The sequence below is a fragment of the Pseudorca crassidens genome, chromosome 5, assembly GCF_039906515.1.
Source record: "Pseudorca crassidens isolate mPseCra1 chromosome 5, mPseCra1.hap1, whole genome shotgun sequence".
NCBI lineage: Eukaryota > Metazoa > Chordata > Mammalia > Artiodactyla > Delphinidae > Pseudorca > Pseudorca crassidens.
In genome coordinates, this window is record NC_090300.1 from 147,344,769 (window position 1) to 147,372,639 (window position 27,871).

A 27,871-nucleotide genomic window follows, 5' to 3' on the forward strand; every position below is an offset into this window, starting at 1 on the left:
GTAGACCAGTTGAAGTTGATAGTGACCAAATCGAAACAATAATTGAGAAACAATCAACGTTATACCGTGCAGGAGATAGCCGACATACTCAAAATATCCAAATCAAGCATTGAAAATCATTTGCACCAGCTTGGTTATGTGAATCGCTTTGGTGTTTGGGTTCCACATAGGCGAAAAAATCCTCGACCATATTTCTGCATGCGATTCTCTACCGAAACATAACGAAAACGTTCCGTTTTTAAAACAAGTTGTGATGGGCTATGAAAAGTAGACACAGTACAATAATGTGGAACGGAAGAGATCATGGGACAAGCGAAATGAACCACCACCAACCACACCAAAGGCCGGTCTTCATTCAAAGAAGGTGATGTTGTGTATATGGTGGGGTTGGAAAGGAGTCCTCTATTAAGAGCTCCTTCCGGAAAACCAAACAATTAAGTCCAACAAGTACTGCTCCCAGTTAGACCAGCTGAAAGCAGCACCCGACGAAAAGCGTCCAGAATTAGTCAACAGAAAATCACATAATCTTCCATCAGGATAACACAAAACCACATGTTTCTTTGATGACCAGGCAAAAACGGTTACAGCTTGGCTGGGAAGTTCTGATTCATCTGTCATATTCACCAGACATTGCACCTTCAGATTTCCATTTATTTCAGTCTTTACAAAATTCTCTTAATGGAAAAAATTTCCATTCCCTGGAAGACTGTAAAAGGCACCTGGAACAGTTCTTTGCTCAAAAAGATAAAAAGTTTTGGGGCTTCCCTGGTGGCGCAGTGGTTGAGAGTCCGCCTGCGGATGCAGGGGACGCGGGTTCGTGCCCCGGTCCGGGAAGACCCCACATGCCGCGGAGCGGCTGGGCCCATGAGCCATGGCCGCTGAGCCTGTGCGCCCAGAGCCTGTGCTCCGCAACGGGAGAGGCCACAACAGTGAGAGGCCCGCGTACCACAAAAAAAAAAAAAAAAAAAAAGATCTTTGGAAAGATGGAATTATGAAGTTGCCTGAAAAATCGCAGAGGTAATGGGACAAAACAGTGAATACATTGTTCAGTAAGTTCTTGGTGAAAATGAAAAATGTCTTTTATTTTTACTTAAAAACTGAAGGAACTTTTTGGCCAGCCCAATATTAATGGGATTGTGCTTTGAATTACCTTTACAAATTATTTTGATGTCTCCCCTCTCTCACCAAAAAAAAAAGAAAGAAATCTTAGTTGTTGAAATAAATAGTCTGAGTTGACTCTTTTAATAGGCCTCTTGAGTAAGAAAAATAAACACAGCAATTTTCTGAACAGGGTTCTCTGAACACATCAATCTTAAGCCTCAATTTTGCTTCTAGTAGCTGTTTTTTAACAACTGAATCCTTATTGGGTTTTCTCATGCCCCTGTTGCCCATGGGATCAAAACAAAGTGGCTCTTACAATTCAGACCTCAGAACTCGAATGGCTTTTCTGCTAAGTGGTTGGGCTATTTTGGGGAGCTACAAAGTATACACTGTTAATTTAATTACCTATCACATAAGCCTAGATTTAATTCTTTCGGGGTTTTACACCTAAGCTCTTTCCTGTCCCTCTCTTTTAGAGCTCTGGCTCTCTATAGCTCATTTTCAAAGACATCTCTATTTTTCATAATACTCAATATAAAGACTTAGGAGTATTATCATTAATAATAGCTATATATTCTGAGAAAATCATGGAGGCTTTTCTTCATGTTCAATCAATGTAGAATTTCAATGGGTGAGAAGAATTTGACCTTCAAATGTAAATCAGGGCTGCTGTATCAGTTGGCTAGGGCTGCCATAACAAAGTACCACAGACTAGGTGGCTTAAACAACAGAAACTTGTTTTCTCACAGTTCTGGTGGCTGGAAGTCCAGATCAAAGTGTCGACAGGGTTGGCTTCTGAGGCCTCCCTCCTTGGCTTGGAGGTGGCCAGCCTTCTTCTTGCTGTGTCCTCATGCGGTCTTTTCCCACCCCAGAGTCTGTGTATCCACATTTTCTCTTATAAGGATTTCAATCAGATTGGATCAGGGCCCATTCTAAACCCCTCATTCTAACGTAATCATCTTTTCAAGACCTTATCTGCAAATACAGGCACATTCAGAGGTACTGGGGGTTAGGATTTCAACATATGTATTTTACAGGGACATGGTTTAGCTCCTAATAGGCGCTGAGATCGAATGGTCACTTGTTAAGTCCCCAGTTATTGTCAGATGACGTCTTTGCCCTTGACAGATGTGCTAATTGACCTATAATCTTTTAAAATTAAATTTAGGACACAGATTAAAGATTTATTTTATGATAGAATATGAGAAAAATTTTTACTTTATAGTCTCCACTTAGGCAAGTTTTATAAGTTTTATATCGTATAACAGGATTTCCTGTGGGGAACACTTGGGAGGGGGTGTGTAAGAGGCACTTCATTTGTTTACTCTGTACATAGGTTTTTCTTTTCTTTTCTTTTCTTTTTGCCCTTAACATCTTTATCCGAGTATAATTGCTTTACAACCTTGTGTTAGTTTCTGCTGTATAACAAAGTGAATCAGCTATATGTATACGTATACCCCCATATCCCCTCCCTCTTGCATCTCCCTCCCACCCTCCCTGTCCCACCCCTCTAGGTGATCACAGAGCACCGAGCTGAGCTGCTTCCCACTAGCTATCTGTTTTACATTTGGTAGTGTATATATGTCAATGCTACTGTCTCACTTTGTCCCAGCTTACCCTTCCCCCTCCCCATATCCTCAAGTCCATTCTCTACGTCTGCGTCTTTATTCCTGTCCTGCCCCTAGGTTCATCAGGACCATTTTTTTTTTTTTTTAGATTCCATATATATGTGTTAGCATATGGTATTTGTTTTTCTCTTTCTGCCTTACTTCACTCTGTATGACAGACTCTAGGTCCATCCACCTCACTACAAATAACTCATTTTCATTCTTTTCTATGGCTAATATTCCATTGTATATATGTGCCACATCTTCTTTATCCATTTATCTGTTGATGGACACTTAGGTTGCTTCCACGTCTTGGCTATTGTAAATTAGAGCTGCAATGAACATTGTGGTGCGTGACTTTTTGAATTATGGTTTTCTCAGGGTATATGCCCAGTAGTGGGATTGCTGGGTCGTATGGTAGTTCTATTTTTAGTTTTTTTAAGGAACCTCCATACTGTTCTCCATAGTGGCTGTATCAATTTACATTCCCACCAACAGTGCAAGAGGGTTCCCTTTTCTCCACACCCTCTCCAGCATTTATTGTTTGTAGATTTTTTGATGATGGCCATTCTGACCGGTGTGAGGTGATACCTCATTGTAGTTTTGATTTGCATTTCTCTAATGATCAGTGATGTTGAGCATCCTTTCATGTGTTTGTTGGCAATCTGTATATCTTCTTTGGAGAAATGTCTATTTAGGTCTTCTGCCCATTTTTGAATTGGGTTGTTTGATTTTTGGATGTTGAGCTGCATGAGCTGCTTGTATATTTTGGAGATTAATCCTTTGTCAGTTGCTTCGTTTGCAAATATTTTCTCCCATTCGGAGGGTTGTCTTTTCGTCTCGTTTATGGTTTCCTTTGCTGTGCAAAAGCTTTTAAGTTTCATTAGGTCCCATTTGTTTAGTTTTGTTTTGATTTCTATTTCTCTAGGAGGTGGGTCAAAAGGATCTTGCTGTGATTTATGTCATAGAGTGTTCTGCCTATGTTTTCTTCTAAGAGTTTGATAGTGTCTGGGCTTACATTTAGGTCTTTAATCCATTTTGAGTTTATTTTTGTGTATGGTGTTTGGAAGTGTTCTAATTTCATTCTTTTACATGTAGCTGTCTGTTTTCCCAGCACCACTTTATTGAAGAGGCTGTCTTTTCTCCATTGTATGTTCTTGCCTCCTTTGTCATAAATTAGGTGTCCATATGTGTGTGGGTTTATCTCTGGGCTGTCTGTCCTTTTCCGTTGATCTATATTTCTGTTTTTGTGCCAGTACCATACTGTCTTGATTACTGTAGCTTTGTAGTATAGTCTGAAGTCCGGGAGCCTGATTCCTCCAACTCCGTTTTTCTTTCTCGAGATTGCTTTGGCTATTCGGGGTCTTTTGTGTTTCCATACAAGTTGTGAAATTTTTTTGTTCTAGTTCTGTGAAAAATGCCATTGGTAGTTTGATAGGGATTGCATTGAATCTGTAGATTGCTTTGGGTAGTAGAGCCATTTTCACAATGTTGATTCTTCCAATTCAAGAACATGGTATACCTCTTCATCTGTTTGTATCATCTTTAATTTCTTTCATCAGTGTCTTATCGTTTCCTGCATACAGGTATTTTGTCTCCTTAGGTAGGTTTATTCCTAGGCATTTTATTCTTTTTTGTTGCGGTGGTAAATGGGAGTGTTTCCTTAATTTCTCTTTCAGATTTTTCATCATTAGTGTATAGGAATGCAAGAGATTTCTGTGCGTTAATGTCGTATCCTGCTACTTTACCAAATTCATTGATTAGTTGTAGTAGTTTTCTGGTAGCATCTTTAGGATTCTCTGTGTGTAGTATCACATCATCGGCAAACAGTGACAGCTTTACTTTTTCTTTTCCAATTTGGATTCCCTTTATTTCTTTTTCTTCTCTGATTGCTGTGGCTAAAACTTCCAAAACTATGTTGAATAATAGTGGTGAGACTGGACAACCGTGTCTTGTTCCTGATATTAGAGGAAATGGTTTCAGTTTTTCACCATTGAGAACGATATTGGCTGTGGGTTTGTCATATATGGCCTTTATTATGTTGAGGTAAGTTCCCTCTATGCCTACTTTCTGGAGAGTTTTTATCATAAATGGGTGTTGAATTTTGTCAGAAGCTTTTTCTGTATCTATTGAGATTTTCATATGATTTTTTATCCTTCAATTTGTTAATATGGTGTATCACATGGATTGGTTTGTGTATATTGAAGAATCCTTGCATTCCTGGGATAAACCCCACTTGATCATGGTGTATGATCCTTTTACTGTGCTGTTGGATTCTGTTTGCTAGTATCTTGTTGAGGATTTTTGCATCTGTGTTCATCAGAGATACCTTTTTTTGTGACATCTTTGTCTGCTTTTGGTATCAGAGTGATTGTGGCCTCATAGAATGAGTTTGGGAGTGTTCCTCCCTGTGCTGTATTTTGGAAGAGCTTGAGAAGGATAGGTGTTAGCTCTTTTGTAAATGTTTGATAGAATTCGCCTGTGAAGCCATCTGGTCCTGGGCTTTTGTTTCTTGGAAGATTTTTAATCACAGATTCAATTTCAGTGCTTGTGATTGGTCTGTTTATATTTTCTATTTCTTCCTGGTTCAGTCTAGGAAGGTTGTGCTTTTCTAAGAATTTGTCCATTTCTCCCAGGTTATCCATTTTATTGGCATATAGTTGTTTGTAGTAATCTCTCATGATCCTTTGTATTTCTGCAGTGTCAATTGTTACTTCTTTTTCATTTCTAATTCTGTTGATTTGAGTCTTCTCCCTTTGTTTTCTTGATGCGTCTGGCTAATGGTTTATCAATTTTGTTTATCTTCTCAAAGAACCAGCTTTTAGTTTTATTGATCTTTGCTATTGTTTCCTTTATTTCTTTTTCATTTATTTCTGATCTAATCTTTATGATTTCTTTCCTTCTTTCCTTCTTTCTTTTCTTTCCTTCTTCCCTCCTTGGGGTTTTCTTTTGTTCTCTGTCTAATTGCTTTAGATATAAGGTTAGATTGCTTATTTGAGATTTTTCTTGTTTCTTGAGGTAGGATTGTATTGCTATAAACTTCCCTCTTAGAACTGCTTTGGCTGCATCCCATAGGTTTTGGGTCATTGTGTTTTTTTACTGTCATTTGTTTCTACGTATTTTTTGATTTCTTCAGTGATCTCTTGGTTATTTAGTAACGTATTGTTTAGCCTCCATGTGTTTGTATTTTTTACATTTTTTTCCCTGTAATTGGTATCTAGTCTCATAGCGTTGTGGTCGGAAAAGATACTTGATACGATTTCAATTTTCTTAAATTTACCAGGGCTTGATTTGTACCCAAGATATGATCTATCCTGGAGAATGTTCCATGAGCACTTGAGAAGAAAGTGTATTCTGTTGTTTTTGGATGAAATGTCCTATAAATATCAATTAAGTCCATCTTGTTTAATGTGTCGTTTAAAGTTTGTGTTTCCTTATTTATTTTCATTTTGCATGATCTGTCCATTGGTGAAAGTGGGGTGTTAAAGTCCCCTACTATTATTGTGTTACTGTCGACTTCCCCTTTTATGGCTGTTAGCGTTTGCCTTATGTATTGAGGTGCTCTTGTGTTGGGTGCATAAATATTTAAAATTGTTATATCTTCTTCTTGGATTGATCCCTTGATCATTATGTAGTGTCCTTCTTTGTCTCTTGTAATAGTCTTTATTTTAAAGTCTATTTTATCTGATATGAATATTGCTACTCCAGCTTTCTTTTGGTTTCCATTTGCATGGAATATGTTTTTCCATCTCCTCACTTTCAGTCTGTTTGTGTCCCTGGGTCTGAAGTGGGTCTCTTGTAGACAGCATATATATTCAGGTCTTGTTTTTGTATTCATTCAGCCAGTCTATGTCTTTTTGTTGGAGCATTTAATCCATTTACATTTAAGGTAATTATCAATATGTATGTTTCTGTTACCATTTTCTTAGTTGTTTTGGGTTTGTTTTTGTGGGTCTTTTCCTTCTCTTGTGTTTCCTGCCTAGAGAAGTTCCTTTAGCATTTGTTGTAAAGCTGGTTTGGTGGTGCTGAATTCCCTTATCTTTTGCTTGTCTCTAAAGGTTTTAATTTCTACATCGAATCTGAATGAGATCGTTGCTGGGTAGAGTAATCTTGGTTGTAGGTTTTTCCCTTTTATCACTTTAGTTAAGTATGTCCTGCCACTCCCTTCTGGCTTGCAGAGTTTCTGCTGAAAGATCAGCTGTTAACCTTATAGGGATTCCCTTGTATGTTATTTGTTGCTTTTCCCTTGCTGCTTTTAGTATTTTTTCTTTGTATTTAATTTTTGATAGTTTGATTGGTATGTGTCTTGGTGTGTTTCTCTTTGGGTTTATCCTGTATGGGACTCTCTGTGCTTCCTGGACTTGATTGACTATTTCCTTTCCCACGTTAGGGAAGTTTTCAACTATAATCTCTTCAAATATTTTCTCAGACCCTTTATTTTTCTCTTTTTCTTCTGGGACCCCTATGATTCGAATGCTGGTGCATTTAATGTTGTCCCGAGGTCTCTGAGACTGTCCTCAATTCTTTTCATTCTTTTTTCTTTATTCTGCTCCCTGGCAGTTATTTCCACCATTTTGCCTTCCAGCTCACTTATCTGTTCTTCTGCCTCAGTTATTCTGCTATTGATTCCTTCTAGAGTATTTTTAATTTCAGTAATTGTGTTGTTCATTACTGTTTGTTTGCTCTAGTTCTTCTAGGTCCTTGTTAAATGTGTCTTGTATTTTCTCCATTCTATTTCCAAAATTTTGGATTATCTTTACTATCATTATTTTGAATTCATTTTTTAGGTAGCTTGCCTGTTTCATCTTCATTTACTTGGTCTTGTAGGTTTTTACCTTGCTCCTTCATCTGTAACTTTTTTTTTTGTCGTTTTTTTTTTTTTTTGATGGGTGGTGCTGTATTCCTGTCTTACTGGTTGTTTGGACTGAGATGTCAAGCACTGGAATTTGTAGGCAGTTGGATAGATCTGGGTCTTAGTGCTGAGATGAGGACCTCCGGGAGTCCTCACTCCAATTAATATCCCAGGGGTCTGAGTTTCTCTGTTAGTCCAGTGGTTTGGACTTGGAGCTCCCACCACAGGAGCTCGGGCCTGACCTCTGGCCTGGGAACCAAGATCTCACAAGCTTTGTGGCACGGTAAGAAAAAAAAAAGGAAGAAAGAAAAAAAGGTGCAGTACAATATCAAAGAATAAAAAAATAAAATTGGAAATATACAAGATATATTAGGAAAAATAAAACTATAATTGAAACAACTGCAACAAAGTAAAATAAAACCACAACAGAAAAAAGAAAAAAAAAAAGAAAAGGGGGGACGAACGAGACAAAAGGATAGATCACTAACAAAGTATAAAGAATAAAATAAAATTAGAAAAATAAAAGATTTATTAGGAAAAATAAAAGAATCAACAACAATGAATCAACAAGGTGAAACAGAACCCCCATCTAAAAGAGGAAAAATCAACAATAAGAAAAAGAAGCCTTGGCTCTGAGGGCGGAGTTCAGGTAGGGGTGGAATTTAGGCAGGGGCGGGGTTTAGGGTGGGGCGGGACCTAGGCGGGTTGGGGGGTGACGTTTGAGCATGGGGTGGGGCCTCTGCTTAGGGCGGAAGGGGAGAGGCAGCATGTGGAAAGGAGGGCCTCTGGAGTGTGGAGCTCCGGAGTCTGGAGGTAGGGCCCTGAGTGGGGTTGTGTGGGTGGGGCTTGGTCCCAGCACCTTGGAGGGAGTCTCAGAGGGGGTCTCCGAGTGTAGGGGCGGGGCTTGGGCTCTGCACAGCAGGAGGGGGGCTGGGAGGGCAGAGGATTAGGCCCGGGAGCCCAACAGGCTCCCTGGTGCCTAAGTGGACAGGGAAAGTGCTGGCCCCGTTCCCTTCCGTTCCTTCACACCCCTCCCCGCCATCTCCCCCGGGATCTCCCCTGTTGCTGCTGGACCCCTAACCGTGCATGGGTGGGTCCCGCCGGGTGTAGGAACTCCTCCTCTCCCCCAGCTGCCCCTCAGGGGTGCTGGTCCTGGAGGTCTGGCCTTTACTTTTGCTCCCCCTTCCCTCCCTCCCATTCCCTCGGGACCCTCGCAGCTGAAGGAGGCCTCGGTGGGCACAGGATCAGGCCCGGGTCTCATCAGGCTCCTGGGCAGGGGAAACCTGGCTACTCTCCCTTTTGATTCTCTGCCCTCCCAGTGGTCCCCAATTTCCCCCTTCAGGTGTGGGATCCCTTCCCCTTCCCCAGCCGCCCCTCAGGGGCGCCAGTCCCCTCCTGCCTCCACTTCTCCTCCCTCTTCACTCCCCCCCATGCCCCATGTCCTACCCAGTTGTTTGGGGTTCGTCCTGTCCCCTTAGGTGTCTGTGGTCCCCCACTGGTGCCTGGTAGGTGCCCTAGTTGTTCAGAGACACGAATTCCACGTCCTCCTAGTACACCATCTTGACTCCGCCCCCTGTACCTTTGTGTGAGACTTTACTGCAAGGACCGTATATATATATATATATATATATATATATATATATATATATATATATATATATATATATATAAAAAACTAAGTGGAAAAGGAGAAAGCTTCTATGTGTTTGCCCTAATTACTGTTTAGCAAAGTGTAGTGATTTTTATATGTTAATCTTAGAACCTTTAAAAGAGACAGCAGGAGTTGGCACTCAAAGATAAGGAATCTGAAGCTAACTGAAGGTTTTCTTATTTTGATTTCTAAGACAACTACCAAATAAATGAACATGATGAAAAATGATGAGTTAAAACATAAAAAGTTGTTTATATGTCAACAATAAATTATTAATAGTAACCCTTATTAAGGATTTACTTTGTGTCAGGCCTTGTTCAGAGTTATTTGTGTTGACTCACTCAGTCTCACCACAGCCCTGTTGGGAGCTATTCTTATTTTCCCATTTCACAGATGGTCCCCGAGGCACAGAAAGGCTCGGTGGTCTCCCCATGCGTACTCGCCTGGTAGCTGGTGGAGCTTAGGTGGGAACCAGGCCATCAGCCTTTCAGCATCTGTGTCCAGTCACTGTGCCCCACGGCCTCTCTGATAAGCAGCTCAGCTGCCCAGAAACAGCGTTCCCAGAAACACCGTTCCTCTCAGCAGTCACTTGACAGTGTTACGTCGTTTGGGGAAGGTTTTGTTTTGTTTTGTTTTTTGCGGTATGCGGGCCTCTCACTGCTGTGGCCTCTCCTGTTGCGGAGCACAGGCCCCGGACACGCAGGCCCAGCGGCCGTGGCCCACGGGCCCAGCTGCTACGCGGCATGCGGGACCCTCCCAGACCAGGGCACGAACCCGTGTCCCCTGCATCGGCAGGCAGACTCTCAACCACTGCGCCACCAGGGAAGCCCCTGTTTTGGTTTTTTGGGGGGGCTCATGATAGCAAAATAAGCAAATGTGTTAATGGCCTACATCAATCCCCAATGATTTCTTTAAGATCAATAGAAAAGCAAATGGAAAATGGTTTTGCTTAAAGTTAGAGGATCCTCTGAGTATAAGAATTTGAGTCATCTACTGAAAGGTTCTTTTTAAGCCTAAGTGCGATATGGTTATGCTATCATTTGATGAGAGCTAAGTGGATTTTTCAGTTCCGTCAAAGCTAGGATGAAAGAGCTGAATTAACAGCTTAGCATGTGAATTCAGACACTCCTGGGTTCCTCACTGGTCTCCGCAGCCAGCCAGCTTGTGCTCCCCCTTCTTGGCCGTGAGGTCGGGTCTGCCTCCAGGACTTCCCGTGTGGACTCGACGAGAGCAGGCGTGTCCGGTGTCCTGGGTGGCACGGGCACAGAGAGCGTACTGTACGGCTCGGCTCCTAGTGGCATTTGGATGCGTATCGAGCTTATTTTGGTGAAGAAACTCATGTTCATTTGTCCGGGTTTCCTATTCTGCCTGGAGTTTCATGGCTGTTTTGTCCAAGTTGAAGAGAGCAGCAGCGGTATGAGCTGACGCAGGGGTGAGGCTGGCTGGAGCTGGGCCCGCTCCGCCTCCTTAGCTGTCAGACCCTGGCAGGTAACTCCACTTTCCTGACCCTCCCCCTCCTCCTCGTGGGGAGAATCATACCCACCTCAGAGAGGCCGGGCGAGGGTTAATTAGGTCACATGTCGAGTGCTGGCTTTTCTTGAGACCACTTATTTAAAGATATGAAAAAATCTTGTTTTGTGATGTCATTCTGCTAAATTATTAAGTTACGTAAAAATACCAATTAATAAATTTTAGAGTCCATTTTTCCTATATTTACCTTAAAATGCCATTTTTATTCCTGTTGTAGGTGCTGGAGATCAGAATTTATTTACCTCTATTTATCCGACGCTCTCCCAGCAGCTTCCAAGAGAACCGATGGAATGGAGAAGGTATGGTGCCTCTGGTTTTCGCTGCATCTCCCTCCTCGTTTTGTAGGCATTTGTGTGAGCAAGTGAAGTAGTAAGAGTTAAAGGCTAAGTTCTCAGGAAACTGAGTGGAGCCACGTAATTGTGGACCTTCTTCTCTAAGGAATGTGTTGATTTTCTTGACAAGACATAGGATGGTAGAAATGGGACACTTCTTCTGAGCTGAAGGCCCACTTTTGTAGGAATGGCTTCTGATTCCTCATGGCATTTTGGAAAGGAGACGCACACTCCGATTCCACATTAGAGCATGTGCCTCTGTCTGCTGTCTTATGAGACCTTCTCTCTGTCCTGAGCTCCTGGCTCTTCTCTTAAGGGTGAGAAAGTGCACAGAAAGATGTTACTTAAAAATTATGAAGGAGGGGCTTCCTTGGTGGCACAGTGGTTAAGAATCTGCCTGCCAATGTAGGGGACACGGGCTCGAGCCCTGGCCCGGGAAGATCCCACATGCCAAGGAGCAACTAAGCCCGTGCGCCACAACTACTGAGCCTGCGCTCTAGAGCTCGCGTGCCACAACTACTGAGCCTGCGTGCCACAACTATTGAAGTCCACACGCCTAGTGCCCATGCTCTGCAACAAGAGAAGCCACTGCAGTGAGAAGCCCGCACACTGCAATGAAGAGTAGTCCCTGCTCGCCGCAGCTAGAGAAAGCCCGCGCACAGCAATGAAGACCCAATACAGCCAAAAATAAAAATTAAAAATAAATAAATTTATTAAAAAAATTAGGAGGGAAACCAGATCAATCCTCCCGTTTGCCCTGTTGTTTGTAATTGTTCCTCTAATGACTTGTCCTGAGGAAATAATTGACTTTGAATTATCTTACTGGAAGACTAATTTCTGGTAAGATTAGATATTATTTGTAGAAAATGTTTGGATTGTGACTTGTTAATACTGGTAATCTGATTTTAACCAAGGTGTATGAAGAATTTCCTGTTGTTACTCATGTTCATGTAATTCTGATTCTTGCTATGTTATTTCCTTTCTGATCACCAATTTGTAATCTACTAACTTGAAGAGTTAACATTCTAGATGACTTACCTGGGCTCTCTATTGAATCTAGTCTAATTTTTGTGCCCGATTATAGTGTTACAAGGAATGTATTTAATTACCTACATGTAATATGAAGAGTGTACAGAATGTGGGAGAATTCTCTTACAGAAAAATTATTCAACGTCTCAAGAGGCCCAGTGCTGTGAATGAGAAAATAGTCCAGCAAACGGAAGAGTTTAATACCTGAAGAAATGGAGTAATCTGTAAAGGGTTTCCAATAGTATACGTTATTTAAACATTCAGAAAGATAGAAGAAACAGGAAAGGGGGTTATGAGGAAAAAAATGAAATAGAGACACTGCATAGATTTAACACGTATTTTCATCTCTTCACCTTCTTGAAAACTAAATGAGAAAAGAGAATGAGAAATGTTCAAGGACAGAGGAGGGCAGAAGTGGCAGCAGCAGAGATGTGGACGCCTCTCTGGGAGAAGGAGGATGGACAGAGGAATAGGAGGGAAAGCTGAGCCCTTGTGTCTGCAGAGGTGGCTCCCTGAGAAGCAGGCGAGTCCCTGACAGGTGATAGGGCCCCGGGGCCGAGGACCTTGGTAGGCGAGGGGTAGAAAGGGCCTGGGCAGGGTTCCCTCTGCCGTGGGATGTGTGTGTGTGTGTGTGTGTGTGTGTGTGTGTGTGTGTGTGTGTGTGTGTGTGTAAAGCTCTTTAGTACTACTTGACATGTTAAAGTGTATATATATTTACTTTGATAAAATTTTAAATTAATTGATTAGATCTTGGGGGGAAAAGATTGAAGCAGAAACTTTACTTGATGCAGTGAACTGCTGTGTAGCTGAAAAGCAAAGTAGTGAGTTGGGAGATTGCGCTTGGAAACTCGAGTTGAATGCTGAGAGCTGGAGTTGGAGGCGTGAAAGGAAAGCTGAGCCGTGAAGGCCAAGTCCAGAAGTTTCAATGTCCCTGTAGAAGATGTTTCAGAAGGAGAGTATAGAGAGGGCGGAGGACAGGCGATACTTGGAGAACTGGCGTCAAAATTCTCCCAGCAGTGAGTTCGGGGATTGCAGGGGCCGCTGAATGTCAAGCAGAATGAAAACAAAACAAAGCAAACAAAAAGCCACACCAAGCAACCGGGAGAAAAGAAAAACCGCATTTGCAGTCTCTAACAGCATTTAAAGTGTAGCATAAAATACAGCATTTAAGCAGGGCCTTGAGGGCAAGTACCTCTGAATCTAGAGTTCTGTATTGTTCATACTCATACAAGCGGGAAGACTGCCTCAGCCTCCCCCGGGCCTTGGGAGAGACAGGATACCAGCTGGGCCCAGGATGGCCGGGGGCCCTGAACTGCCACTCTGGCCGCGTGGCGCCACACGTGTTCTCTCCAGGGTGCTGTTCACGTCGTATATTTGCTGCTTGCCACCGGATGGAGATCGTTGGGAAACATTTTCAGACATGTATGATCAGAAACTGTGCTACTCTCTGTGAAATAATTAAGGAATGTATCTCAAGAAAAAGGAAAATGAACCATGAATTCACAGGATAAAGGAAGCAGCGGCCAGCAAGCAAGTCATAAGTGCTGTGCTACACTGTGGTGTCAGTGCTTCTACGAATCAAACGATCTAAAATGTCAGATTGTGGAGGGAAGCAGAGAGCAGACAGTGCACTAGCTTTGTCTTGTTCAAGGAGAGGCAGACATTTACTGCAGTCTTTGAGAGGGAAATGTAAGTTTATGCATGTTAAAAATTAAAACGTAACCAACAGCAGAAAAGAAATAGATGGTTAAGCTTTCAAACTAACAGAGAAAAAGGAAACTTGATTAATCTCTCAAAGGATAGAAAAAAATAGCCTGAAATAGAAAATCCACAAGTTCAAGCATAATCACATTAAATTTGGTTGGTTTCAGCTTATTAATCACCGACACTCCTTAGATTGGATAAAAAGTACAAAATCCAGCTATAGATATTTAAAAGAGATACAACTACTAGAGGTGAAGAATAGAGGTATGGAAAAAAGATGTATGTAGCATAATTTATTTCTACAAGTACAATAAAAACAGCACCCATGCCCTCTGATAGCCGTAGATTAGATGAGTGCAGCTTGTGGGATTGCTCTGTGTGTCCTTTGTTCTTGGGTTGAGAAAACATGGAGGAGGGTGGTTACCACTATTTTATTTATGCTACGTGAATGAAACCTGTTCTTTTTCACCAGACAGTTCTCTTTTTTGGATAATACGGGTTGTCACAAAAGTATTAGAGCAGTTTAAAGCTTTGACAGCTTCACACAGCACTTTTGACAATTGGGAGACTCTTTTCTTCTTTTATAGTGCCTGTAGGTTAACATCCATTTTTCCCAGAAGTCGGTGTTGCAAGCAAAGTAAAGCCGACAGTTTTATGGGGAGCCTTGACATGTCCATGTGGGCTGTGTTTAAACTAAGTTACAGCGTCTTTTCGGATAGCATATGTAATCGCTACAGTTCAGGCTTAGTGCCCTATCTGTACTTCTGAACTCATAGATGTGATTAAATTGTTGTTGTCGTTTTCTCCTTTTCTTTCTGCTAAACATTCTCATTTTTCTCAGTGACTTGTTAAAAATTGTTTATAGGTCCTATGGCCGAGCTCCAAAGATGATTCACCTGGAATCTAACTTTGTTCAATTCAAAGAGGAGCTGCTGCCCAAAGAAGGAAACAAGGCTCTGCTCACATTCCCCTTTCTTCATATTTACTGGACGGAATGCTGTGTAAGTATTCATTTAAAGGGAAAAGTTACAAGAACGTGTCTTGGAATGGGGTTAAGATTCAGAGGTCTGGGTTTTGCTAAGACAGCTATACTTTTTGAAATTTACTTTTTAATTTTAATTTTTTGGTAGTCTTCTCTTTTCTCCATCCTTCAGCCAAGCATGTGGCTTTGCCGTGGCCTGTTTTCTGCTCTGGCCCAGCGCGGGGCACTCGTGGTGATCACCAAATATAGTCTTACTTGTGTTTCCAGTTCTTGTGAGCCATCTCACTGTAGCCTAGTGGGCACTAGGTCTTTTTAATATTTACTTTCAGCTTTGTTTTCATAACACCCTGTACTCAGCTTTGTTTTCATAACACCCTGTACTCACCATCACGACAGTTACTGTACTTACAAATCCTTGTTTGTCTCTGGTTCTGGTTTGCGGGCTCTCTGGGGGCAGGGGACTGTGTCTCCTAACTCACGATCCGTGTCTGGTGCAGGAGGCGCTCTGGGACGCCCATCGAGTGAGGGACGCTGCAGCTGCGGGCACTGTGGCCTTCACTCGTACTTGGCAGTTCTGTGTTTGTGAACCCATTCTTGATGGAATTATTGTTTCATGAACGAATAGAAAATTCTGTGGGTCATTTCTTCCTGTCTGTTTGACTCTAATAAAACAAGCATTTAGCAATATACAAAATATGTAAATCGTTACATGCTGTGACATTTTAACTTGAAACTGAGGATGCAGAAGTAGTTTTTCTAGTTTTAATGAGAACGGACTCAAAGCTCACGCCTGTTCTCCCCTTCACCCCGTGCACCTTTTGCCTTTGCTGACTTTGCTTTGTAGCCTTTCCCAGTGGAGTCACGTGGGATGTGCTTCCTCCCGAGAACAAGTGTGATAGCACATGTGAGATGCTGTCCACCAGGGGAGCTCGTTGGAGACTTAGCGCCCAGGGTTTTTACTGGACCAGGCACATAGGCAGCCTCCGCCTGACACACAGCAAAACTCCAGGGGTGGCTAGACTCCTGGGGGAATGCAGATGTTCCGCATAAGCCATGTTGTTTGCACAGTTTATGCCCAGGGAGGCACCCCTATCACACAGTCACGGGAACCCCTCCAAAATCCAGACCAGATTTAGCCCCCAGTGATGATTCTTCCTGCACCAGTCATTACCAAGGCTTGCACATACCACTTCCCCCCAATTTATCAGTCAGCGCTCTACTCTAGGGAAGAGCCTGTGTGGGCTTCTGTTTTATTTAGTGCTTTATAGTCAATTATCCTTACTTATTTTGGTGTTCAAGTTGTCCCGGATTTGGCCAGCGAGAGTCACTTCAAGCTGGCTCCTATGCCTTTTGAGCACTTCCTAGCTTTCTGGTACAGCAAGGTGTTCTGGGTTCTTGTCCCTTTGCTACCCTTGTGCTGGAATCAGCCATTTTTTCACAGAGCCCTGGTTCCCCTGGCACTGTGGGAGGGTCCCCGCTTCTATGCCTTTTGACTACACAGGGCTAGGGAAGCACGTGTCTTAGAAATCATGAGTTGATACTGATGCCTCTGATTTTAGCCTCTAACCCCACAGGGCTCTTTCTCGCCTTACCCTGTTCCGTGTTTATATCTACCCTGGCTCTGACGCATCAACACATTCCCTCACCTGCTCAGTCCTGCAATATGCATAGCATAGTTTCAGAATTGCTACACCTGTACTACAGCCAGAAACAAACCTGCTATGAAGAGTGCAGACTTTGTTTGCCGTTCGTGCTTTCCCTAGACTGACAGTCCACATTCGTACCTGGTCGGGCTGGTCCTCTCCCAGGGGTCATTCTCTTCAGTGTTTGCCTAGTTGTTCTGGCATGTTTATTTTTCCACATGGATTTTAGTATCAAATTACTTTTCTAAGTATTTTACTTTTTAGTTGCTATTGTCAACGGGGTTTTCTCTCCCATTATATCTTCTAGTTGGTTATTTTTTTTGTATATGAAGACGTTGATTTTTTTCATGTTAACCTTACTGGATTCTTTTATTGTTTGAGTTAGTTTTATCATTGGTTCTCTAGGCCCCAAAGTCTAGGGTTTTCCAGATACCCTATCCTGTCACCTGCAGAGTCTTGTTTCTTCCTTTTCAATTCTTATGCCTCAAATTGCTTTTCCTGTTGTAAGACATTGTCTAGTAGCAGTGGAGACAGTGGGTATCTTTTCCTTGTTCCTGACTTCAGTGGGAATGCCTGTGGTGTCTCCCCACAGTAGGGCGCTGGCTATGGGAATAAGGTAAATTTGAGTGAGTGTGTGAAGGAACTTCCATCCGTTCCTATTTTCTCGAGGGTTTTTATTAGGAATACACTGTTGAATCCTGTTAAAGCCTTTCTCATACCTGGTGGAGATAATCATGATTTTTCCCACTTATATCTACTAATTTGTTGAATTACATTAATGGGTTTCTAATTATTGAACCATACTTGCATTCCTGGTATATTCCACTTGGTCAGAGTATTATTTTCTTAATGTGGTATTGGCGTCTGTTCACATTATTTAGGATTTTTTGCATGTATCAATATATTCACAAGTGATTGGTCTATAACTTTTTTTTCTGCTGTGTTTATCAGGTTTAGGTATCAATGTTGTACTTGATTCATAAAAATAACTTGGAAGTTTTTGTTTTCTCTATCTGAAACAATTTACGTAGCACTAGTACTATCTGGTCTCTAGGGTTTGCTAGAGTTCTCCTGAGAAACCATCTGGACCTGGTACTTTCTTGTGGAATAGTTCCTTGATCACTTTCTGTGTCCCTTCCATGGAAATTGATCTGTTTCAGCCATTTGTCAATTTTGATAAACTATATTTTTCTTAGAAATTATACATTTCAGTTTAAAAATTTTTTTTCATTGAGGTGTATGAAGTGGTCTTTTTTCAACTTTTAAAATATGCTCTGGGGCTTCCCTGGTGGCACAGTGGTTGGGAGTCCGCCTGCCGATGCAGGGCACACGGGTTCGTGCCCCGGTCCGGGAAGATCCCACATGCCGCGGAGCGGCTGGGCCTGTGAGCCATGGCCGCTGAGCCTGTGCGTCCGGAGCCTGTGCTCCGCAGCGGGAGAGGCCACAACAGTGAGAGGCCCGCGTACCGCAAAAAAAAAAAAAAAAAAAAAATGCTCTGTGTCAATAGTTATTTCCCCATCATTATTTCTTATTTTGTATATTTGTGTTTTCTTCCTTTCTTCCTTGATTAAATTAGTTGTTTCTCCCCCCCCCCCAGAGAAACAGGAGTTTTATTTATTAATCTGATATACTATTAGCATGTTTTCTATCTCATTAATTTCTGCTTCCATTTTTATTATTTCCTTCCTTTTGTTTTCTTATAGTTTACTTTGTTCTTTTCCTAGTTTTTTTAAGTTGGGAATGCATTTATTTTCATTCTAAACTTTTTTAGTGATATAGGTCTTTAAAGATGTAAATTTAAATATATTCCCGTGTTCTGTTACTATTTTTCAGAAATTCTCTATTTTCTGTTTGTATCGCCCCTTACGCTCAATAGTTTAACAGAAAGTTTTTTAATCTCCAGAAGGAAGTTTAAAAATTTTTTCACGTTAACATTTCTAATTTTATTGCATTGTGATTAGAGTGGTGTTTTCAATATTTTCTGCTATTAGGAAAATTTTTTTTCTTTGTGACCTAATAAAGTCTTTCTGGATGTTCCATGTGTGCTTGAGAATGTATTTTCTTTGTTTTTAGATTGTAATATTAAATATGTACCCATAAGAGCTTGTACTGATTATGTTGTTGAGGTCATTTATATTTTGTTTTGTCCACTTGATCTATCTTTAACTGACAGTGTGTATGTTAAAGTCTTCTATTATTAGAATGTTTCTATTTCTCTTGCATCTTCTGTAGTTCTGTTTTATATAGGTAGTTGATGTATTATTTAGTGCATGAATATTAATAACTATTATAATCTTTATGGAGTGAAATATGTCATCAAAAACATGGTTTCTGAGTAGTGTTTCATGTTTAGGAAGGCCTTGTCTATCTGAAGATAGTAACTGATTTTCTCCTATGTTTTCTTTTAATATTTTTATAATTGTGTTTTATATTTGGATCTGTATAGCTTCAAGTTATTTTTGTATATGATAGGAGCAGTGTGGGTTCAGTGTCTAATTTGTTGTCTAAATGGGGAGCAACTTGACCTAATATCATTTCATAATAGTCTACCTTTTCCCCACTTACTGAAAATGTCAACTTTAATTAATTAATTTTTATTTATTTATTTATATTTTTTGGCTGCATTGGGTCTTCGTTGCTGCACGCAGGCTTTCTCTACTTGTGGCGAGCAGGGGCTGCTCTTCATTGGGTTGCACTGGCTTCTCATTGTGGTGGCTTCTCTTGTGTGGAGCACGGGCTCTAGGCACGCTGGCTCAGTAGTTGTGGCACACGGGCTTAATTGCTCCGCTGATGTGAGATCTTCCCAGACCAGGGATCAAACCCATGTCCCCTGCATTGGCAGGCAGATTCTTTTTTTTTTTTTTTGGCAGTACGCGGGCCTCTCACTGCCGCGGCCTCCCCTGTTGCGGAGCACAGGCTCCAGACTCTCAGGCTCAGCGGCCATGGCTCACGGGCCCAGCCGCTCCGCGGCATGTGGGATCTTCCTGGACCGGGGCACGAACCCGTGTCCCTGCATCGGCAGGTGGACTCTCAACCACTGCGCCACCAGGGAAGCCCCTGGCAGGCAGATTCTTAACCACTGCACCACCAGGGAAGTCCCATCACCTTTATTTTAAAGCAGTATCCTTTATGCACAATATTCTGGACACATCAGTTCTATTGATCATTGTCTGTTCTATGCCTGGACCAGACTTTTAATTACATTTAATTACATTTTTATAATATGTATTGATATCTGTCCTTTTAAAATAAATCTCTTGGCTAGCATGCATTTTCTCTTTCATATGAATTTTAGAATCCGATGGTTAGGTGTACAGATTTTATTTTCCAAAAATGTCTGTACCAGTATCTCCCATCCCACGTGTTCTTCTCTGCACGGCAGTGACACTCCTGCCATGAGAGCCTGGGTCTGTGTTTCCTCCAATTGAATCTGGGTGGGTCTGACTGGCAGAAGAGAAGCTATGACTCTTGAGACTGTCCTAAAAGGGAATATATCTTTTGCTGCGTCCTCTTGGGATGCTTGCTGTCAGATCCCAGCCACCATTCTCAGAGGAAGTCAGTGCCCCTGTGGGAAGGCCATTTGGAGGTGTGCACTCCCAGCCCCAGCAGATGCTGTCAACAAGCTAGTGTCCATCAGCAGACATGTCATTGCCTTCTCTCTCCTAGCCTTCCAGTGCCACAGCTGACACCACGTGGGGCAGACGAGCTGTCCACCAAATCTCCAGGGTGCAGGTCTGTGAGCAAATCTCTGGGCCACTGCGTATTGTAGTGGTTCGTTACAAAGCCATAGGTAACTGGAACAGTGACTGAAAAGAAAAACACAAGAGACTGAGGTGTTTTGATTGGGATTGTCTTGGAAAAGTTACACGTTCATCTGAGAAGAATTTTAATGATCATGAATCTTCTCCTCCGGGAACCTGGTTTGTTTCTCCATTCTTTATGGCTTTTTTATGTTTTCGTAACGTGTCATAATGTTTTTCATAAAAGTCTTGCATTTTTTTGCTAGGTGTAGTTTTTGTGGGCATTATGGATGATGGTGTTTTGTTTTCCTTAAACTTGTTTTCTAATAGGGAGCCTGTGGGGTTTTTTTGTTTTGTTTTAGTTTTTTTGTTTTGTTTTGTTTTTGTTTGTTTTGGTTTTGGTTTTGGTTTTGGTTTTTTGTGGTACGCGGGCCTCTCACTGCTGTGGCCTCTCCCGTTGCGGAGCACAGGCTCCGGACGCACAGGCTCAGTGGCCGTGGCTCACAGGCCCAGCCGCTCTGCGGCATGTGGGATCCTCCCGGACCGGGGCACGAACCTGTGTGCCCTGCATCGGCAGGCGGACTCTCAACCACTGCGCCACCAGGTAAGCCCTTTTGTTTTGTTTTATTGATAGTTTTTTAAAATTTTAATTTTAATTACTTAATTAATTAATCTTTTTGGCCGGGTTGGGTATTTGTTTCTGTGCGCAAACTTTCTCTACTTGCGGGAGCAGGGGCTACACTTCGTTGCGGTGCGTGGGCTTCAGTAGTTGTGGCACACAGGCTCAGTAGTTGTGGCACATGGGCTTAGTTGCTCCGTGGCATGTGGGATCTTCCCGGACCAGGGCTCAAACGTGTGTCCCGTGCATTGGCAGGCAGATTCTTAACCACTGCGCCACCTGGGAAGTTCCTATTGATAGTTTTGATTACCATCTGTTAAGAAAATTTTTTGGAGCAAGTTGACAATGTTTAGGAGTTTAGATTTAAAAGTAAAACTCTTTGTTATGTTATTCCACTAGTTGCTTTATGGTTTATAGCAGCGGTCCCCAACCTTTTTGGCACCAGGGACCGGTTTTGTTGAAGACAGTTTTTCCAAGGACCGGGGGTGGGGTGGGGGGATAGTTCAGGTGGTGATGCGAGTGATGGGGAGCGGCAGACAAAGCTTCGCCCGTCGCTCACCTCCTGCTGTGTGGCCCGGTTCTTAATAGGCGCGGACCGGTACCAGTCCTTGGCCCGGGGGGTTGGGCAACTCTGGTTTATAGTATACACTGTAAGTTACACCTCTTTCCTTCAAATCATATTATACTACTTGGGACATAGTTCCTTCCCTTTCCATACTTGTAACTCCCTTCTCCGGCTTGGAGAAGCCAGGCACTCATTATCCTCCATATGTTTGCTTATTGGAATCATCGCTGCCTGTGAACCTTCTCCTGTCACTGCTGTCCTGCTGCCCTGTGGCGTGGGTGCCCCCCGCTCTGGGGCTGATGCTCTGCTGGATCACCCCCTCCCCACCTCACGTGACCCATGACCTGCCTCGGAGGCCCTGCCTGCCCTGCTTGTCCTGGGACACCCCAAGCCAGCCCCCAGTCCTTCGTCATCTGCGCTGTGATGCCCTCCTCACCTGGCTTGACTCTGGTGCCGAGGCGGCTGCTCCCCACTAGGACCCCCTCGTCCCCCTTCCTTCCCTGTGATGGCATCTTCCTCTCTTGGCTGTGGTTTCCTGAGAGACCCCTTAACCTCAGTGGCTCAGCTTGGGTTCCTCTTCTGCAAAGTCAGTGAGTCTTTTTAGGAATGTTTGCTGTTTGCTCACTGTCGTGAGTGATGGACTGGGTTCTGTCCTCCCGATTCCACCAGAACTTTGGGGGACTCTGTCCAGCCGGCCGCTCAGCGAGGCCTCTTCCCGAGAGTCCCCGCAAGCTGCCCCAGAATGTCCCCAGGAGAGGGGCTGGTGTCCCCTGGGGTGCGGCCACCTCTCCTCAGTGTGGATTCTGGTGAAGGGTGCCCTGAACTGGCCCCGGGACGGCCTTGGAGCTTGTCGGGACTCCTCACCGCCCCTTGTCCGCCCTGCGATTTGTGTCTGCGCCTTGATTTTAAAGCTGCCGGGCTCTGTGGCTGCAGCCCCCTGGCCTTTTGGTTTCACCTTCCAGGCGTCATGCATCTGGGTTTCGACAGACACCAGCATTGTAAAATCAAGGCTTCCAGTCCTAAGCACTGCCACTGCATGGAAAGCACGCAGTGTATGTGTATGTTATTGTTGGATATTAATTCACAGAAATGAGATTTTTGCAGGATGGTTTTCCTTTTAATTTTTAACCCAGAGATCTTTTTCAGAGTGTACTTATTTCAAATTTAAACTGAGGACATAGCAGTTTAAAAAATTTTTAAGTACTGCCTTTTGGAACTTTTCACTTATTAATTAAACGAAAGGAGGGACTTGATACAGAATTTGAGATTTAACTCATTCATGGATCAATCACGAGTGTTACTCGAGAGAGACTAAAAAATCCAGAGAAAATATAAGCAGGATAGTAAGGAATCTTTCTGTTAAAAGAGGGGAAAGCATGTATTTAGACAGTAGCTGCTAAGTATAGTTTCCAGAGGTTTTTAAGTGCCTGATATTGAAATGAGTTAAGCATCTTGGTTTTTTCACTCTGAATCTGCTTAGTGGATTTATGGAGCGTAACGTCAGTTGTAAATAGAGTTACAAAGCAAGGAACACTTCTGTTTCCCTGCTTCTCCCTGGGAGAGAACCGAGGCTCGCCTCGTTGGCGTTCGCGCAGGCGGGGTGCGCTCTTTAGCAGGCTGGTGTGTGGTGCTCTGAGTCAGGAGCAGCTTTGAGTGTTAGGCCCAGGCCGGCTCCCCTATCGCTCCATGTGAATGAGAACAACTTTCGAAAGCCCTAGAGTGTCCTCTTTACTCGGGTTCGCCTCTGAAGCTGCCTTGCCCCTGACGTGGCCTGCACGTGGCACTGAGGTTAGAGTGGTTCTGAGGGCTCCACAGCCACTCGCCTCTCCCATCAAGGCGGGGCTGTGACCGTGTTGGGACCCTGTTGTGCTTGGGCCCATGGCCTCTGGCCCTGCAGACCTGGGTTTTAAAGTCCCAGCTTAGTTAGCAGACTGTGTTGCTGTGGGCAGCTTGCTCGGCCCTTGCCTCTCCACCTCTTCCTCTGTAACGCTGGAAGACCTCCCCTCGGCGTCCCTGGTCTTGGGGACAGCGCACACCTGGGGTGTGGTGTGAGCCTGCCCAGAGTGCCAGCAGCCGGGACCAGCGCCGGGCTTTCCGTGCAGCGTCCCCATCCCGGAGCAGGAAAGCGCGCTGTCTTCTGTTATTGGACACATTTGCCATATACACTAAAGGATATTAATTAACCTGCTTTCACAGTGAATTCTTTATTTTCAGGATACTGAAGTGTATAAAGCTACAGTAAAAGACGACCTCACCAAGTGGCAGAATGTTCTCAAAGCTCATAGCTCTGTGGACTGGTTAATAGTGGTAGTTGAAAACGACGCCAAGAAAAGAAACAAAACCAACATCCTGCCCCGGACCTCTATTGTGGACAAAATAAGAAACGATTTCTGTAATAAACAGAGTGACAGGTAAGTGTATGCTTCATTTTACCTCTTTGGGCTGATGTCTGGATGATACAGTTTACTGGCTTCCGGGTGGTGGTAAATATTTGCTGTGTGAGCACCTGTCCGATGCCTGACGCTTGAGCATGTGATGGGTGCTGAGGAGAAGACTAGGTCCCTCTCCTCGTGGAGTTCCTGGCCGGCTGGCAAGAAGCTCTGAACAGTCATCTGCAACGCGTTACCTGGCCGGGGGGCCCCGAGGCCTGGTGACCGTGGGAGAGACCACGGTGGGCCCCCTTGGAAGGCCGGTGATGGGTGTTAGCACAGGAAGGGCTCTGGGAGGTCTGCAGCCTGTGTACAGCAGCGCTCCTTGGGCGTTTCTTGGTGCTGGGACCCTGTGTTTTGTTTACCTTAACACCTAGTGAGAGTCCCTTAAGACAGAAGTAGTTATAAACTGCTGGCTTAGTCTCCCTCGGAAACTCTGAAAGGGAACCTGAGACTTTGGTGGCTACTTCAGCGCCTGGGCTCACTTTCCCCTCTTGCTCAGCCGTGTCTGCGCCCTGCTCTCTCCTGCTGGTAGCTCACTTCCTGTCTCTTCAGGAAGCGAAGAGTCCGCGCCTAGCTGTGCCGGCCAGTGCATCTCAGCACCTGGCCAGTTTAGTCTGTATCTGGCAGTTTAGCACTTGAGATGCTGGGGATGCGGTGGTGAGCCTCGCCCCTGCTCTGATACTGCGTGGTCTAGCGGCAGAGGCGGGCATTACTTCCCACCCAAGTCATCACACTTGTGGTCACCGCAGTGGCAAATGCTCAGACAGAAGGTTCCAGAGTGCGGCAAGAGCTGGGAGTAGGGGAGCTGGCCTGCTCTGGGGGCTAAGAAATGACGGACGTGCGGGGAGTTAAGGGAAGAGATCCTGGGTGTGTGCGGCCAGCAGTCCCAACCAGACCCTGCCACGTGGCTGCCACTTGACCGCATCCTGTGTCAGGTCCACCTGATGAGCTGACAGTTCTTCGGGGAGGGAGCCACGTGTGGACTTCCTTTCTGTGTTCCACACAATGCTGGGTACACAGTACTGTTCAGACTTGCTGTATTTAAAGTTTGAGTTCGATGGTTGAGCTTACACTTTATCTTAGGGAAATCTCACTCAATCTGGACTTCTGGGGATTTTTTTCTGTGGTTTGTTATTCATACATTAGTTATCTCAAAGGAATCAGTTTAACATTCTGCTAGGTGCTCCATTACTGAGTGTCCTTTTCCTCTCTGTGGTTAGGTGTACTAACATTTTTGTTCTGAAAGAAGAGTGGACGGCAGTAAGGCCTGTAGGGAAGAGAGCAGCTTTACCATCTGAGGGGAAGTGGGCCGCAGGGAATGCTGAGACGGGGGGAGCCCAAAGTCAAACCCGAATGGCCTCTGAGTGGTGTTTTTTTGTTTTGTTTTGTTTTGTTTTTTAATTAATTAACTTATTTATTTTTTGGCTGCATTGGGTCTTCGTAGCTGCACGCGGGCTTTCTCTAGTTGTGGCGAGCAGGGGCTACGCTTTGTTGCGGTGTGCGGGCTTCTCATTGCGGTGGCTTCTCTTGTTGCGGAGCACGGGCTTCTAGGTGTGTGGGCTCAGTAGTTGTGGCGCAGGGGCTTAGTTGCTCCGCGGCATGTGGGATCTTCCCAGACCATGGCTCGAACCCATGTCCCCCGCATTGGCAGGAAGATTCTTAACCACTGCACCACCAGGGAAGTCCTTGAGTGGTTTTTAATATAACAAAAGAAATCATATTTGTTTGGGATTTTGTTAAGTAAATAAATTGGTACTAATGGGGTGTGTTAGTCTAAGCTTACGAAAAGTTCAAATTGTGTAGTAATTTTTTTGAAGTGCTTATTGATTGTTTTTGTCTACGTTATAATTTTATCTAATTTCCAAAAGTATGTTTCTGCTAGGCCCATTTAAAACTAACTTGCTTTTAATGATTATTCTTTATACGAAAAATTTAACTTACTAAAATTTTTAACATTTCATCTTCAATATTTAGAGATGCCTTCTAACGTTTTGATTTTCATGAATTTGCAAAGCCACCTTTGACAAGTCTGTACTTAAAAGTATAGATTTCACTTAATACAGAATGTTTTCTTTGAACAGTAAATGTATTTCTACACTATTATTGTTAGTTAGTGTATAGTAGTCCATAGTATTAATGCACTATAAGTTATTTATACAGTCCTCCGCTGGACTTATAAGTTATTGCTTACTTACTATTATAAAATTATAAACATCATTCTAGCTCAGATGTTATCTACATCCTTAATTATTTCCTTAGGATAACTCTCTAAAAGGAAAATTGCTTGGTGAAAGTTCTTGTGCATTTTCAGGCTTTTGCTAAGTGTTGCTGAAGCAGAGGGTCGTGTGTTAATTGTCTGTGCCAGCAGCGTCCCCGTGACTGGTGGAGACCCCGGCCTGGAGCTCCTTGCCATGCAGCCGCGTGCCATGTGGACGCTGCTCTACTCCAGCTCAGACTCCACCACGCCTGACCTGAGGAGCTGTTTGGGGTTCTCCCTTTCTCAGTTAACTGCGCTCGATGTGAATTTCTGAAGCATAGTTTGTTGTATTAATTAATAAGAGAAGAAGAAGATGTAGTAGAAACAGTAAATGTTGAAGGGCATAATAAGGGATAGAGAGTGTAATGAATATATTGTCTGATTGATGGGCACCAGGTCACTGAAGGAAAACATCGTTTTGGTGATTGGTGTTTGTGTCAGTTTCCTTTTTCATCTGCCCCTTGTAGGTATAGAGAACTCTGTGTCTGGTCAGGAATAAACAGGGATTATAATCCTTGAGAACGCCTTAAGGAGAAACTACTGAGCTGATAGACCCTCGCAGCTCATATAGTGAATAAGTACATGTGAGTCCTTTGAGGGAGGGGGCTTAGGAGTGAGCTGACTGGACCCCTTTATCTTTCAGGGGAAGAAACAGAATCTAGTGGGGATGGAATGACTGGATTAAAGCCGGCCACCGACTTAAAAATTTTCTTCTTGGTACTGATTACTCACCTGGTGGACCACCTAGACTATGGCTGTTTCGCCCTTTGTCCACTGACTTATAATCCGTAGCCTTAGTCCTCCCTCCAAGAGGCATGATGGAGCTCAGAGAAAATGAAACTTAGAGTCTGTGCATTTGCTACTTGCTGGTAGTTCAGGTAAAATATTTACAGAGGAGGAATGTTGAAACTCATAGCATCAATATTTAAAAGTTATTTCTGAGTTCAGATTTATTCATCTTTCTGAATTATTGTTATCAAGGATAAAGAAAGTTACCTTTTCCAATCTCTCGGATGAATGTGCTGCCTTTTCCAAATCCATTGGAAACACTTGTAATTTTATGCCTTTGATATTTTTACACCATGCATACAAAGTCTTTTTGTAGTGAAATTGTACTATACCCACAAGTTAAGCAATATCTTTCTAAGCCTTTATTTATCAAGTATTTATTAACGCTGCTCTCGAGGCGCTCACAGTCTGGTGGGAGAAACAGACCAGCAAAGAGAGGAGGCGTTTCCAGGGCGCACTGACTGCTGTGGTCGTGGAATCGCAGTGGGTCCAAGCGCAGAGCAGCAGGGGCGAGGCTGGGGGAGAGGTTCAGTGAGGGTGTGTCAGCTGAGCAAGGCTGTGCGGGGAAGGTGCTGGGTAAAAAGACGGGAGAGCATGAGAAGCTGAGTGGGCTTGAGCTGGAGATAGTAGGAACCAAAGCTGGACAGCTGGGTTGGTCCGTGTTGTCATGGGCCTCGTGTGCCATGTGAAAACATCTAAATTTTAGTCTGTCAGTTGCAAGGAACCAAAAGGTTTTTGGAGGGGGCAGGGCAAATGGGGTTTGGGAACTGAGTGAGATACGATCAGCTTATTTTCCAGAGAGCCCTGGGGACAGGATCTAAGACTCAAGACTCATCGTAAATCCCTCTCCCCCTTTCCAGTCCATTCTACAGCAGCACTCTTGGGAACAGCATTGACTGCTCATGTGGCATTAGATCAGTTCACGATGAAGCCTTTTCCCGATCTGATTTCTCACCACCTGCCTAATGTTTTCTACCCATTAAAGAAGGAAGGAAGGAAGGGGAGGGAGGATGCCAACCTGCGCCCCAGGAAAGTGGT

General features: G+C 43.6%; 1 protein-coding gene across 3 annotated transcripts in view; it reads left to right on the forward strand.

Moving 5' to 3' along the window:
* The window catches only part of TRAPPC10 (trafficking protein particle complex subunit 10), a 91,549-nt gene that overhangs the window by 17,463 nt on the left and 46,215 nt on the right, over positions 1-27,871 (forward strand). For all 3 annotated transcript variants that reach the window (XM_067739619.1, XM_067739621.1, XM_067739620.1), the window contains exons 2-4: positions 10,959-11,040; positions 14,672-14,807; positions 23,570-23,766. In XM_067739619.1, coding sequence (XP_067595720.1) covers positions 10,959-11,040; positions 14,672-14,807; positions 23,570-23,766 — 415 coding nt within the window. The remainder of the gene's footprint in view (positions 1-10,958; positions 11,041-14,671; positions 14,808-23,569; positions 23,767-27,871) is intronic.